The 15,174-nt window shown below is 38.5% G+C and overlaps 1 protein-coding gene across 1 annotated transcript in view; it reads left to right on the forward strand.

Moving 5' to 3' along the window:
- Positions 1–523: 523 nt before the first annotated feature.
- The window catches only part of LOC309712950 (zinc finger protein 385B-like), an 87,765-nt gene continuing 73,114 nt past the window's right edge, over positions 524–15,174 (forward strand). The window contains exon 1 of the mRNA XM_082544174.1: positions 524–674. Coding sequence (XP_082400300.1) covers positions 632–674 — 43 coding nt within the window. The 5' untranslated portion in view covers positions 524–631. The remainder of the gene's footprint in view (positions 675–15,174) is intronic.

A 15,174-nucleotide genomic window follows, 5' to 3' on the forward strand; every position in this document is an offset into this window, starting at 1 on the left:
TGTCTAATTGTCCTATGAAGACACATTAAACATCAAGTGTATAGTGTATTACTATGGTGTACCTTCTCTTATGGTTGTCTGATGTAAGCGTTACAGTTGTGCACATGTATTTGCTGATGTTTATGTTTACATTTGATTTATTCTTGACTTTGTATCTTGTAGGACAACTTGAGGAAAGTTTTTGTTGTGGTTGTGTAAAAAGATGGCTATACTGAGTTTGTTTGAATAAGGCCCTATTAAATAAAATCTGTTATCAGCCAATCAGTTAAGCTAATCAGTCACAGAGTAGAATAAGTAGAAATGTCTGGGGGAAAAAACGCTCTACACTTTCATTGAAATTCTTTGGGTTGCTTCATAAAGTAATAAGAGTAGCCCGCTCTTATTAACATTTTACATTTCAAACAGTCCCGTGCCACTGCTGCTCCAACCCTGTTTTCACGTCGACTGATTTCATTTGGCCCTTTTTTCTTTTCCCTCACATCCTCGCGCGCAGTGATTCGGTATCTCTGTCGCGCAGGCGGCGGTGCCACAGCGCGCGCGCATTACCCTCGTGGTTTTATCTTTTCTGGACTCGGTCGCGGGACTGAAACGCCTGCTGCTGAGCTCGCGCTGTAATCTGTGACAGCTGGAAATGGACAGTAGCGACGCAGGAGCTGTGCAACCGTCTTACACAGGTAGGAATGTTGTTTAAATGTTGTATTCCGAGGCTGTTTGTGTGTGAACGTCGCTTTGGACACCTGCGGACTGCGCTTTCATGTCGACTAAATGTTTCTACAGTGTCTTTCTTTTGCGTTTGATAGAAATGCATTTGCTATTTTTTCTATTTAAAATTATAGTAAGTAAGTAAGTAAGTAAGTAAGTATTAGTTAAAACATTCTATATCAATTTAAAAAACATGGATATTTTATTTCTTTTCCTGGTGGATAAGGGTTCCAGTTTTGTGTTTGGTTTGTCGGTGTGTATGGAAAAAGTGCTAGTATTTGACAAAAAAAATCATGTTCTAACTTTTAAAATCTGAGTGTTTTGGAGGCACAAATATCACATGTATTAATTGTCGTTGGTTATAGTAGTTGCCTTAGTCATATTTAAGAAGAAATAATATCCTGACACATACCTGGTGGTGTTGATGGAGGTCAGAGGCATACCTGGGTTTGTGAATGAAGTTATTTAAACCCTGGAGCTCAGGCATTTCGAGTGTCTCAGTGCACATCGCTGAATCCCTGTGTGTGTGTTTCATACCGTAGTTGTGTGTGTGCAGACCCTTAAGGATGTCGGCCACTATTCTGTGGAATAATTTTAACATTAAATGAAGATGTATATGAAAGAAAAAAGAGTCAACCCCATATGCGTCTTTTCTTCCTATGCCCTATGGCTATCCTATATTTGGAGCTAACCCAAATATGCTTTCTCTTTTCAAACTTTTTTCTTTTAGTACTAGCAGGTGTAGTGCAGGTGGTCCTGGCTCAATCATCTTTGAATAAGACTGAACCCCAAATCTAAAATCTCCATCTGTTAGTATATGTGGAGGGGCCAAAAACGCAAATCACTGTGGATGAAAGGTTCTGGAAAATACATGTGTTGTATTGTTTTCCCAAGATGAAAATTGAATTCGCTGATTACTGGCTGTTTTCTCAATCAGTGGACTCATTTTTTCTTGTGTGAAATACAAAAAAAACTAGTTTTCAAAATGCCATTTGCTGTTTTTTGTTTTTCATCCAAAGCATTATCACAAGTGGCGAATATTCATCTGCAGCTGACACCAAAACAGATGATTTTTATTTATTTATTTTTGAGTACTCCCTGTTAAATTTAGGGTCTAATCAAACGATAAACTTGCTGGCTCTATACTGACACGTGTGTGTGCTCATCGTGTCATTTACTGTGTTGAAACCTCAGCTGTGCTGCTTGAGGTTCACTTCAGTCTTCCTATAGATGTGAGCGTCTCACTCCATCATTACCGTGAGTGCGGCCCTGGCATACTCAGCTGCTGCTCAATTCAAGCAGAGTAGACACACTTAAACACCCAGCACTGGCCACATCATCTCGTTCTGCATCCTCTTTCAGTGACCTTGCGCGCCTCCGTCCCCCTCTGCGTCAGCTTCAAACATAAATGGCTCCAAATGACGCTGCATCCCTGCCAAGCTCTGGCGAGGAGATGCTCTTTCCAACTGCATGGAAGCCAGTCATTTTCGCTGTGAACAAAAGGTCCTTGATTCATCAAATCCCACACCTTCTACTGCCCGCTCCCCTGAGTGATGCTGTAATTTTCACTAGCACTCCTCCGGTGTGAGGCTGGTAGAGTTTCTTTTTTTTTAACTTTTTTTTAACACCAAGTGCGATTCTGTTGGGTTCTTAGGTGTGTATACAGCTGGGCCAGACTCGCTCTCTCCAGTCTCAGCATGAAAGCAGTCATTTAGCTAAATTTGTATGTAGGTTAGTTCATCCAGAGACAAACTCAGTGCACATTATGTTAAATATACATGTGGGAAATGGACTGGCAGCAGTTTCTAATGACAAGCAGTACTTACAGTACAGAAAGGCAAAAGGGTAATTGTTATTCGATTTCTTTTAGAAAAGAAGAAAGTCTGAAATTATCATAAGGGTAATTTCAGTAATGAGGAGCAAAGGTAATGAGAAGTTTGGTAAGTTAGCAGCTTTTAAGACAATTCAACATATTATGGTGCAAGGCCTCCCAATGCAAAAGCCATTTGTGGAAGAGGGGAAAAGTGTTTTGCACAATAAATGTGGTAAGCTTGGAGAGAAGAGCTGCTCTTTAATTCACCTTTTGTTTGTCTTATATGATGGTAAACTCAATAATTTGGAGTTTTGGATCTTAATTGCTTAATTGAAATAATAATAAAAAGCTATTAATAAATAATTGAACTCATTATAAGCTAATTTTAACAAAACAACATGTGCAACTAGGGACAAATGCTGCTCTATGAATTTAATAGATGGGGTAAAGATTTTTTAGATTCCCACAGAATCTTCATTTCTTTGGTCTCTACCTGCACTGGCACCTCATCACTAGTGCATGTTTCCCCCTCGCTTCTTCAGGTTCAGATTAGCACCCCGTCTGTATATTCAAACCCAAGAGCATCTACCGAGACACCACATCTCTCACCATCCTGCACGGTGGAGAAAGGTCACATTCACAGATTGCTACCATTCCAAACATTGGTGATGAAGTTGAGTGACCAGCTTATCTCCCTACCCCCTTCTTTAACTTTTTCTCCTACCTCGGAGCTTTCTCTTCTGTACTTTGGCATTTGGCCGGCGCCATCTGTCTCAGTAAAAACCATCAGCTGTGAAATTGAGAATAATCATGTGGAACGAGATTGGGATGGGAGCAGCTTGAGCTCCAGCCCTTAGCTGTCAATGGACTCATGGCTCCTGCTGATAAAGTCCAACAAAGATTGAACACTCATCTACAAATCATTCTTTGTTGATATGTTGGCAATATTGCTTTTCTTTTTTCTTCCCGTTGGTGTGACAGAAGATTTTTTTAATGCAGGGAGACGCCACTCTCGGGCCTTTAGAGTCAGGGTGGTAAAATGAACAGTGTTTTTCCCTGTGCTGTAAACAGAGATTGATGAGATATCCCATTGGTACTCCTGAATACTATACAGCTGCCATGGGGTGTGGCTTTCCTAATGTGTTTTATGACTAATGGCTTTGACAGCCAACTGACAGGCAGAGCTCGCTGCCTTTATTTGAAGAGCCTCTGGAGCCTGAGAGTTAAAATGCAAATAAAGTAGGAGAAGACACTAGCATCAACATGAAACAGTTCCTCGTACACTCTAATGAAATGCATTAAAGCATATAAAAATGACTGGTGAGTAGCTACAACAGAGGTACTGTCAGAATACGGTGATGTGTAATTCCACAGTCTGGACTGAGAAACATCAGTCATCACAGAATATTTATAGTATAAAGTATGTAGTATAAAGTACATAAAAGAGCTTTTCAGAGAAAAAAAAAGTTAGGAGTATTGTGTTGATATTATTAACATGTCACCAAACTCCTTGTAAGGATAATGCGGTAAGAATATGACTCATAAAACCTTTTTGTTTTAATTAAATTATTTCAGTGCTTCTGACAATTTTTCCCCAATGAAACTAAATAATTAGGGCGTCAGGTCTATTTAAGAAACAAACATGGTTTCTTATTTTGACAATAAACATTAAGATAAAAAAAAAATCCAAAATAATAACAAACAGACAAAGGTTAAATTGTCAATGCGCGAATTTTAATTTCAAAACATTTCAGCCATAGACAGTATAAATATGGATGACATCATTCACTGATTGTGGAGTGAGCATTCTGAAGCCTCAGCGTTAGCATGTTGACTATTTCAAGTTGTCAGCTATTGCTAACTAGTGTAGCTGGCAGGCTGCGGTCATAACTGACTGCATGGGTGCAATGCAGGGAGGTGTTGTGTGAAGCTGTGTGTCAACTGGAGGACAAGAAGACAGGACTGTTGGTATCAATACTACTGTAAGTCAATACCTAATGAGATAGTATTTTTTTTATTGCTACCAATTATTACCAATTGCTATCACAGTAACAAGTTTTTTAGCCTACTCTGTACATTGTCCAAATCTTGTAAAATATTTAAATAAACAAACAGAACCTTATTATTAGTCTAATTAAATAAGTAATTAATAAAAAGTAGGATACAATGTCACCATTACATTATGCTTTTGTTCAGAAGAGGTGCAAATAATGATTGGTTTTGTTAATAATCTTTTCAGATTTTCTCAGTAACGCTTAGAAAATAAAAAAAATTTGAAAAACTATTAATAATAACGAAATTAAACAACTGTTTTTTTAAAGCAGTTTTTTCTGTGAACTACATCTTAAGGATGTTTATAATTAAAGGGAGTATACATCAAATTGAAAGGTGAGTATTGTAGTAACATCATATAGTTTTTGCTGCTTTTGTTTGGAATTGCTTAAGAAAATTTAAACGGGGAGTACTAATGTGGAGAAAAGCGCTGTATGCAGTCCACATTGCCAAAGCCACAACACTATAGTCTATCAGCTGTGTGGCAGCCATTTTCTGCCCTGGATTTCATTGTTGCAGCGGCTGCTTGTGGTGTTAACACACATTCTCCCTGCAGATGTCCAATAGCAGCATGAAAAAAGACTGCAAATGTTTAAACAAAACACTTCTGTCTTCATTCGGTGTGACTAATCGCATAGAAAAAAAACCCTCTGTGAAGCATCGGTAATAATTTGAAATGGACTGTCGCTGAAATGACTAACCACAGTTATCGTCAAAACGAAGCTTCCACTAGCAAATTGCAGGTGCAGTCTACACCTTATCACAATAGACTCACAATAGATTGCTCTTCCCAACCCCCAACCCCCCTCCCATCCGAGCCTGCTTTTCCTCAGACCCTCCGAAATGGATTTCTGCTTAAATCTCCCATCAAAGACGTAATGGCTCTTTGGCTGTGTCATTACAAATCAGATGACAGTCTCCTTCACAGACTGGCAGCTTAAACCTGCCTCTGGACTGATAACAGTGATCTTTATTTGGCTGCTCAGAGGTGAAGACAGGGCAGAGCCACCTCCCCGATTGTCGAGCGAACCCCATAACAAATTTCTATCTGGGTGAAAATGCAGTCCTTCAGAGCTTGTACAAAATGTCAAAACACCCACAAATGATCGATAGAAGGCACATTATGACAACAAGGTGGTCAATACTCTTGTGATAAACTGAAAGCTGAAAAAAGATAAACCCTGTGCTTACGATGAAGTCAAATGGTCGGTTGGTTACATCTTAAATTGTTTGCAGCTCATATAGAGCATTACCACATGTATACTATGGTATGCATTTTCTTGCATGTGGCTGGATCATCTGCTTCCCTGGTGTTTAAAAAAAATTGAATCGCTGTCAGAAACATTCACTGAAAAACAAGGTGCAAACTTTCCTCTTTTTCACATGGAGCAGGCTAGTTTTTAACAAAAATGCCTCCTGTCATCATGTCATGTAATCACATGGCAAGGTGTACACAGAAAGTGTGAATAGTGATTTCTTAGCGTCCCCTCCTTGTTTTTGAAAGCAAACACGCTGCTGCCGCAGTGCTTAAAAAATGTTCTTTGAGCAATTTTGCCTCCACATGCACCTTTTATTTCCATTTAAAAACACAAACATGTGTTTCTACACGCAAACGGAGCCAAATGTTAAACCAGCTCAGATGGATAGTAGCTCCTCGAGTCCCCTTCATCTGGACAGAGGGATGCACAGACATATTAAGGGCTGTGTGGGAAGTTGAATTTTCGCACGGCCCATTACCTCTCCATTCCCCTGTGGCTGCATTGCAGGTACAGATTCAGCACAGCAAGAAGCTGTGTGAAAACGCTTTTCTTTGTGTGTGTGTGTGTGTGTGTGTGTGTGTGCTTTGTGTATATGTGGGTGTTTACGCCCATATGTGTGTGATGACAGAGAAATTATTCTTCATAATGGGCTGAAGGTCATTCACAAGAAAGACTGGTCTCCATGTTTGAATAATTTTGCACCATTTAATCCATAAAAGGTTACACTTGGTCATGTTGCCGATCGTCACATAAAATTCATCAGGATGTGGCCTTCAGTTGACTTTTTACTAAAACTGTGTGGATTTTGGTTACATTTTATTTATATAATGCTAGATCACAACAAGAGTCAGATTTTTTGTTTTCAGTACCGATATTGGTATAGTCCAGTTTTTAGTGTCATGGTTTAATTCAGAGTTAATAATCTGTTGAATTAACAGTAAATGACAAAAATTTATATTTAATCTAACTGCAGCTAGCTGTGTTATGTTGCAGTTGCAGGTTAGACCTGAGATTTGAAGTTTAAGACAGTGTATTGATTGGGTAGTTTTCAGGTTTACTGGAATTGGCTGTGGCTAAGTTGGCCTGTGGCACACAAATCATTCACAAATATTTTGCAGAGCTAATTCCCAAGGTTCCCAAGTTCCTGCCTGAATTGAATGACAACATGAAACAAACCTTGAGTTTATGTGTTGGTGTGTGTCCTTGTGGGGGAGCACATTTGTTGATGAAATACAAATGTTACTGACTACTCCTACGTGCAGAGCAGTGTCGTTGGTTTGTCTTCTTATACTGTAGTTCTCAGAACTAAACCCCAGTTACCAGTGTGGGAAATTGAACTTAAAGAATAAACATGAAATGCATTTTCTCCTTTTGTGTTTCTTACTTACATCACGTTTTGTGTGTGTGTGTGTCTACGTGTGTGTTTTTGTCACTACACTGTAAGCTGGGATAATTACTAAAGGCACCATCTGACCAAACAGCTTGATTTTAGGTATTGTCATGTCTAAGATTCTCTATAGTTCAGCTCAGAATCGACTACATTTTTGCTGTCATACATTCTCTGCAGTCCCTCTGTGCTGTTTTACTGTGTGTGTGTGTGTGTGTGTGTGTGTGTGTGTGTGTGTGTGTGTGTGTGTGTGTGTGTGTGGCAGTGAATGGACAGAGCGAAGACAATGTTAGATGAGCTGACAACAAATCGTTATGTTACTGTAAGTGCAATTAAAGCTGCTGATAGTAGTGAAGCTAGTCCTGGCCAGAGCACTTGGAGCCCTCCTGCTGATAATGTTACAGCTGCACCCCCCCTCTTACATGCACAGGGGGACATGACTTGATCCAACACTCCTCCTGGCATTACAAGGCCAATATTGGTAGGGTTAGATGCAAGAGTAAACACTCTGTACAACCTTGTAGCACTCAATCAGACTCAATTTTTATGGTAAATTGAACTGTTTTTTATGGTGCTTTTCTAATCTTACTAACTACTTAGAGTGCTTTTACAATACAAACCACCTTCACTCATACAAACACATTTATAAAGGCTTTCTCTATCAAGCACAGACACAGTTATGGACCTCTAAGGGGCAAATTGTGACTCACTATCTTGCCTAAGGAAACTTGGACATGCGGACTATACGAGTTGGGATCAAACCATGCTGTATCTCTGAATGTATTTGTATGGAATGACCAAACTAAGCAAAACACAATAAAGAGAAAAAGCAGATAAGGAAAATTGCCACCGTTGTTCTAGCTTTGGCCTGTCCAGATCCTCAACGCAGTCTGCAGATGTGTTTTTAGTCTAGTTGGTACATTTATCCTTTCTATAGGAATGCACGAGGACAGCCTCTGCTCTATACAGCCTGACAAAATATAGGCTTTGAATAATCGTGTTAATGAGAAAATGCCCCGGCCTTACAACTCTTGTAGTTGTAGTAGATTCAGTCGGAAAATAAAGCTGATGAAATTTTTGCCAAGGAGGTAGCACTTCATCCATTTGAAACATTTTCGGTCTTTGCTGTTTCTCCTGAGATCAAAGGGCTTTTGCTTCTCGCCTGACTTGTCATGCAGCTTCTTATACTAGGGCTGCTCGATTATGGCAAAAATGATAATCACGATTATTTTCACTGAAATTGAGATCACGATTATTTGACGATATTTATTTAACCCTTTAGACCTACTATAGAACCAAGTCCACCAGAGCTTATATTTTTTTTTTACATGCTGTAGTGCCATTTGTGGGAGCATTTCAAGTTGCTATACATCAATACAACTGTTATAGCCCATATTTTAATAATATGTATGCATTAAGTCCATAGTAATTACATAAATTGCAAAAAAGTGCAATAAACTACAAAAAAAATTGAAAATCGCTTTTGTTTTGTTTACATATATTTCTACTTGGAGAAATTTAAGAGGCTTATCCCTCAAAACTTTAAATACAATAAAGTTGCAAAAAATAGTTTACAACAACAGGAAATTTATTTTGAGTGTCTTCATAGTTTTATTTTGGAGATACAGCAATTTTTATATACTGCAGGAAAAACAAAAAACAATTCTATGATGCAGATTTGCAAAGAAAACAGCAGGTGCATCATTTCACTGTGGGAAGTGTTACGAACAGCTGATAGGAACGGCAAAGCGTGTTTCTGGAATATTATGTTTTTGTTCCTGCAAGCGCTTTTTATGCAATTTTTGCAAAGCTATATGTGGAACGAAACCGTGACCGAGGACAAGCTGATGGCATCAGATGTAAGTACAACTCCTCCGGTTTCATATGCAAAACAAATTATTGCGCTAGCTTACACGGTTCAGGTTCTACAGGGATTTAAAAATAGTTACGCAAAACGGAGCGTGCTGCTCTGACCGGCTTTAAAGGGTTAACAATAACTTTAAAAAAATAATATAAAATAGTGTGCAACACCACTGAAGTTTTTTTTTTTTAAACTCTCTTTTCAACCAACGGCAGTCACTCTCCAAATAACTTCTGCTTAGCTTTCCGAGCTTCCCTCGGGTCCTCTTAATCAGAGGTCTCCAACCTTTTTTGCGCCACGGACCAGTTTATGCCCGACAATATTTTCACGGACCGGCCTTTAATGTGTCGCGGATAAATAATCGGCTCAGTCATTTTTAATGATCGTTGAAAGCCCAGATCGTAATCGTGATTAAAATTCGATTAATTGAGCAGCCCTATCTTATACTGAAATAATTTTGCTCTTTGTTCCTCTATTAAATGCCGTGTTATATTCTCTCCAATGGCTATTGCTACTGTGCACAAAAGACCACTCAAGCAGCCAAAATTAAATGGCCGTTAATTGAAAGAGCCATTATGGCATGTCTCTGCTGCTCGGGCTGTCTGGTTTCAATCATGACTGAATCATAGAGAGTTGATAGTGAAGCTCTTGGGCTGTTATGTCTACTAAGTTATGATCATTAGGCTCATGTGACTCAATTTCATGATGATAAATTACTCTTGTTTACAGGTTTTATGGAGTGAATAGTAGAGGAAGAATGCTTTGCACTCTACTGCTCAATCTCATGTGGAGAATTTAGCTCAGGTGACAGATGAATATTTCAGAGTAACAGCTGATGAACATGTTTCATAACATAAGTGGTCACAGTTACATGGTCAAGGCAATTTTTTGAAAATTATTTGGTTGCAGTGATCAGTTCAGAGTCATTTATGAAAAAGAAATCTGTAATTTAGCTTGAATTATCTTCTATAATTAATAAAGTAGCAACTAATAGGTAACGTGTTGCGTGCTCAGTCTTAACAAATACAACACAAACTGCATATGGGAGCAGGCACAGACTGGATACATTAAACCACCAAAATTACCTGCCTTTTCAGTGACACATATACGCATGGACAACTTAGCCAAATGAGTAGATGTAAGAGTGTATGCCTGACAATGCAACTGTGTTGGGGGTTTTCTCACTGACCTTTCTTACATTAATGAAAATAACATCAAGCAAACCTACTCAGTGTGGTCTCCTAGTTAGGACTGAGCAAAAATGCAATGTTTCATAAATACTTCAGCATTATTTCATTGGGTTTTAGAGGTAGGTGAACACCTTTACCTCAACTGGCTTACGCCTCTTAGACTTTTCGTAAACATAATTTTTTAGACCAAACTTGTGAGACTTTTAAAGTTCTATAAAATGAGAAAAGTGAGATCTAATGGTGCAAAGGGTTAAGCCCATAGCTGTCATCTGGAATGATGGCATTACAATCACATGTGAATCCAAAACAGTGACTTGTTCTTAGCTCCTATGTATTCTTTTTGTTTTTCTGTATGGTTTTTCTCACTTTGAGTAGATTTCCCCTACTGGGCTCATCACATTATATGAGCAACATACTAAGCCGCATACAGATAACAACTACAGGAGTTCTCGGCACACAGTTTTTATGCTGATGTTAATGCCAGAGGAGGTGCTGCAATTACTGAGTCAGCAGAGGCAAGGCAAGGCAAGTTTATTTATATAGCACAATTCAACAACAAGGTGATTAAAAGTGCTTTACAGAGACATTAAAAAACAAAAACAAATAAAAAGCATGATTTAAAATTGATTAAAAAACAGTAGATAAAATCAGAACAGTAGATAAAATCAGAACAGTAGATAAAATCAGTAGTTAAAATGTAAGTTTTGAAATTTAAGCTTAAAAGTGTGGATTTGGTGTTTTATTCAAATGCAGCTGAGAATAGGTGAGTCTTCAACCTGGATTTAAATAAACTGAGTGTTTCAGCTGATCTGAGGCTTTCTGGGAGTTTGTTCCAGATATAAGGAGCATAAAAGCTGAATGCAGCTTCTCCGTGTCTGGTTCTGACTCTGGGAACTGATAAAAAACTGGATCCAGATGACCTGAGGGATCTGGAAGGTTCATACTGGGTCAGGAGGTCACTGATGTATTTTGGTCCTAAACCATTCAGAGCTATCTATCAAGTCTATCCTTTGACAGACAGGCAGCCACTGTAAAGACCTCAGAGCTGGACTGATGTGGTCCACTTTTTTGGTTTTAGTGAGGACTCGAGCAGCAGAGTTCTGAATTCACGCACGATGCCCCTCAGAAACTTGGCAGTCTGTAACTTTACGTGGTCTCGCACTTAGCTGTGTTGCTTTGTGTCTTAAACACTTAAATTCTGTAATAATACCATTTATGATTGATCAGAAATATATTTTTTCCCATGTTGCAACAGTCACACCCTACACTACCACACTCGTATTCAGTGAGCTCTGAAGATCCACTCATTTTTTTTCACTAATGTTTGTAATGACAGACTGCATGGCTAAGTAGCGCGGATCAAAACACCTGAATTCAAATATTAAGAGGTGTGGCCCAATACTTTTTGTCAGCAGGTGAAATCTGCAGATGATATCAGAACATTCAGGGCTAAGCCCTGGGGCAGAACTGCCACATTTGTAAATGTAGCTTATTCTAGTAATCATAATCCTCTGGTAAGCACAATTATTGACTTATTCATCAATTAAAGCCATGAATGACATTGTGTTTGCTATATTGTATCAGCCTATTTAGAGAATGTGATTAAAACTAGATTTAGCTAGCTGGTTTATTTGTCAGAATGAACAAGTCTAGACGAGTTTCCTAACCAGACAGCATTAATGGGATAACAGGATCATTCAGCGAATCAAACCCATTTTACCTAGGGAGTGCTTCTAATTAAAAGTCAATCCAATTTGGTCTGTCAGGCTTCCAGCATGAGTCAACACAGATAGTAACTTGGAGGATGGATGATTAGAGCAGAAAGGGAACAGTGATCTTATCTGCAGTCATCTGTCAACATTGGACAGTGGGCTCTAGAAATTAAACACTGCTCAATTCCTGCAGTCTGCGTTTAGATTTACATCATCCATTCTAGCCGATGACTCAAGGTTATTTAACCTAAAGTTTGGCTGGATAGTTATTTATGCAGGTAGCTATTTTGTTCATTTATTTTGATGGTGGTTATGGATTCGCCAGTCAAATCTGATAAAAGCAACTTCAAGAGTTTGGTAATTTTTACCCTAAAAGAAAGTTTTAAAAAGCCACCAACCACCATCTTTGCTTTGCTGAAATTAGTCTTATAGAATCTCTGATATTACAAATTATTTACATTATAAACTCTAATTTGCTACTTCTGTGCCAACTGCTGCACATTTGATTAGCACTTGGATTTTTTTTTATCCATCTTATTTTATGTTCATTTTTTGTAAGTTATAACATACAGGCTATTTAATAATAGTTTAAATTAAATGCCTATGACATTCAGATCTACTTTGAGTTAAATGATGACCTAGCTTTGTCCTTGAATTTTTTTCGAGAGTGCATGTGTGAGGTCAAGCAATGGCTCCTGGCAAATACTCTTATCCTCAATGATAAGAAAACGGAAATTGTGGTCTTTGGCAGTAACGCTCTCCGTGCCAAACTTCGTGATGCTTTTGGTTTTCTCACTAGTTCCTTTTCCGACACTATTAGGAATCTGGGCGTGTTACTTGACAGCTCTTTTAAACTTGATAAACAAGTGTCTGCTGTTGTTAGATCCAGTTTTTACCAACTCCGCCTTATTTCTAAGGCCAGGCAGTATATCCCACATAAAGACCTGGAAAAGCTCATCCATGCCTTTGTAACTTCGAGACTGGATTACTGCAATTCACTCTATTTTGGTCTCCACTCTGCCCTCCTTCATAGATTACAGACAGTCCAAAATGCTGCTGCACGCATTCTAACCAAAACTAGGAAGTTTGCCCACATTACTCCCGTCCTAGCTGATTTGCACTGGTTGCCTGTGAAATACCGTATCCAATTTAAAATTCTGCTGTTTACTTTTAAAATCACTAACAACATAGCACCGAGCTATCTTAAGGAACTCCTAGGCTCATATGTTCCTGCTAGGGCTTTAAGATCATCCTCACAGTTACTGTTGGTGCAGCCTAGATCTCGGCTGAAGTCTAGAGGTGATCGAGCGTTTGCTCTGGCTGCAGCAGAGTTGTGGAACAACCTTCCGATTGGCATCCGGGCGTCTGACTCTATTCAATCTTTTAAATCACGGCTCAAAGCGTATTTGTTTAATCTTGCTTTTTCTACCGGTTAAATGCTGGCCTTGTTTGCAGTGATTTATTCTATTAATTTTCCTATCATGCTTTTATTTGCGCTGTGCATGTCATATCGCCATTGTGTTTTGATGGCATAGTTATATTGTGCTATAGTTATGTGCTATAGTTATACTTTTTTCTATTGGTGGGTTTTTCCTGTGAACATAATTTTACACTTTTATTTTTTGTTTTTATGACTTTGATTATACTTGTGTTAATTTGTTTTATGTTAAGCACTTTGGCATGCCGTTGGTTTTTAAATGTGCTCTATAAATAAAGATTGTTGTTGTTGTTGTAAATTTACAATATGAGATGATTGTAGAGATAATTCTTTGTCAACCATAAGTGCTAATGTGTGCATTTTAAATATCTCCTGTATATTTTGAATCAGCAGTTGTTACACAGGGGTCTCACGATCGACTCCACTCAGTGTATATTTATCAACTTATGGGCCAGACATGGGCTAGACAAATGAAACGGAAAACCACCCTGAAAACATCTTAGTCATCCTCATTAGTCATCCATACATCCCTCCTCCCACCCTCTGCTATCACTCCACATGGAAAGCATATGTCACTCCTACGAATGGAAGTATTTTATTTGCTTGGCAGGCGATCAGTTAGCATAAACATTTTTTTTAATGTTTGCTCAAGTTCTAAAAGCACTGAGTGTGTAACTTGGAGCCAGAGATAAAAAGATAGAAATAAGGTGCATGTGTTTATGATTTTTAATGTTCTTAGTCGCAGCTTCGGCCTGCATTACCATTGTTGTGAGAAATTCCTGGAACACAAAGTGAAAACTGTTCAGGGGTCTTTTCCAAATGTAAACTTGTGAAAAGTTAATTTAATTTTGCTCTTCCCCAAGTCGCTTTTTGTTACTTTTAATCCTACACCTCTATCCTAGTTTATTTTCAGAATTTAAAATGTGAAAGTAATAATCCAGCCAGCTTCAACCTACAGATCAAAACACACATTTGGCATGCCAAACCGATTCCTGGAGGAGTTGAGCTAAGTTGGAAATCTAAGTTAAAGGTGAAACGGTTACTTAAAGACTAGATACACTTGTAGGGCAGAGTGTTGTAAAGCCTGAAGGCAGATTGAATCTTTGAAGACAGTGTATCAGACATTGAAACCTTTAAATGATTGAAGACAGTTCCTCCTCCTCCATGAAGACTGCACGGGTTATAGAAAAGTGCTTTTAATTTTAGACTCCAAAAACATTTGCTGGAGTCAGAAAAAACAAAAAGGCTACCAGCTGAAACTGGCCACAGACATTTTATTCTCTAAGCCTCCCGAATATCTCCCTTAAATCAGGCAAAACTGCAGGAGCTTGCCATTGGCTGCTGCAAGACTCAGCAACTGGGATCTGTGTATCCAGAGCTTAATAACGAAAGTAAATGATACGTTGAGGAAAAGTGTCGCCCGTCAGTCCTGTTATAAAACATCCACAGCATCTTTAGTCAAGTACAGTACTTATGATACTGATCTCACACATTTCATATAAAATAAGAGCTCATAAAATCTTTTGGATTCACTTGCAGTAAGTAAGCGTGCAGGTTTTTTTTGGTTTTTTTTTATATCGGAGATACATTCATCTTGGCTGCACTGCTAAGCAAGTTAGCCAAGTGTTATGCAGAAAAAAACACAGTGATGTCGGCATTCCATTAATATCTTCCAACAATTCTTTATAAATTCCCACTTTGTTGGCATCGTGCAGTAGGCGCCCATGGTTAAACATATCTAAAACTGTTAACGAGAATTT

This window comes from Aulonocara stuartgranti, assembly GCF_965226115.1.
Source record: "Aulonocara stuartgranti genome assembly, chromosome: 8".
NCBI classification, from domain to species: Eukaryota; Metazoa; Chordata; class Actinopteri; order Cichliformes; family Cichlidae; genus Aulonocara; species Aulonocara stuartgranti.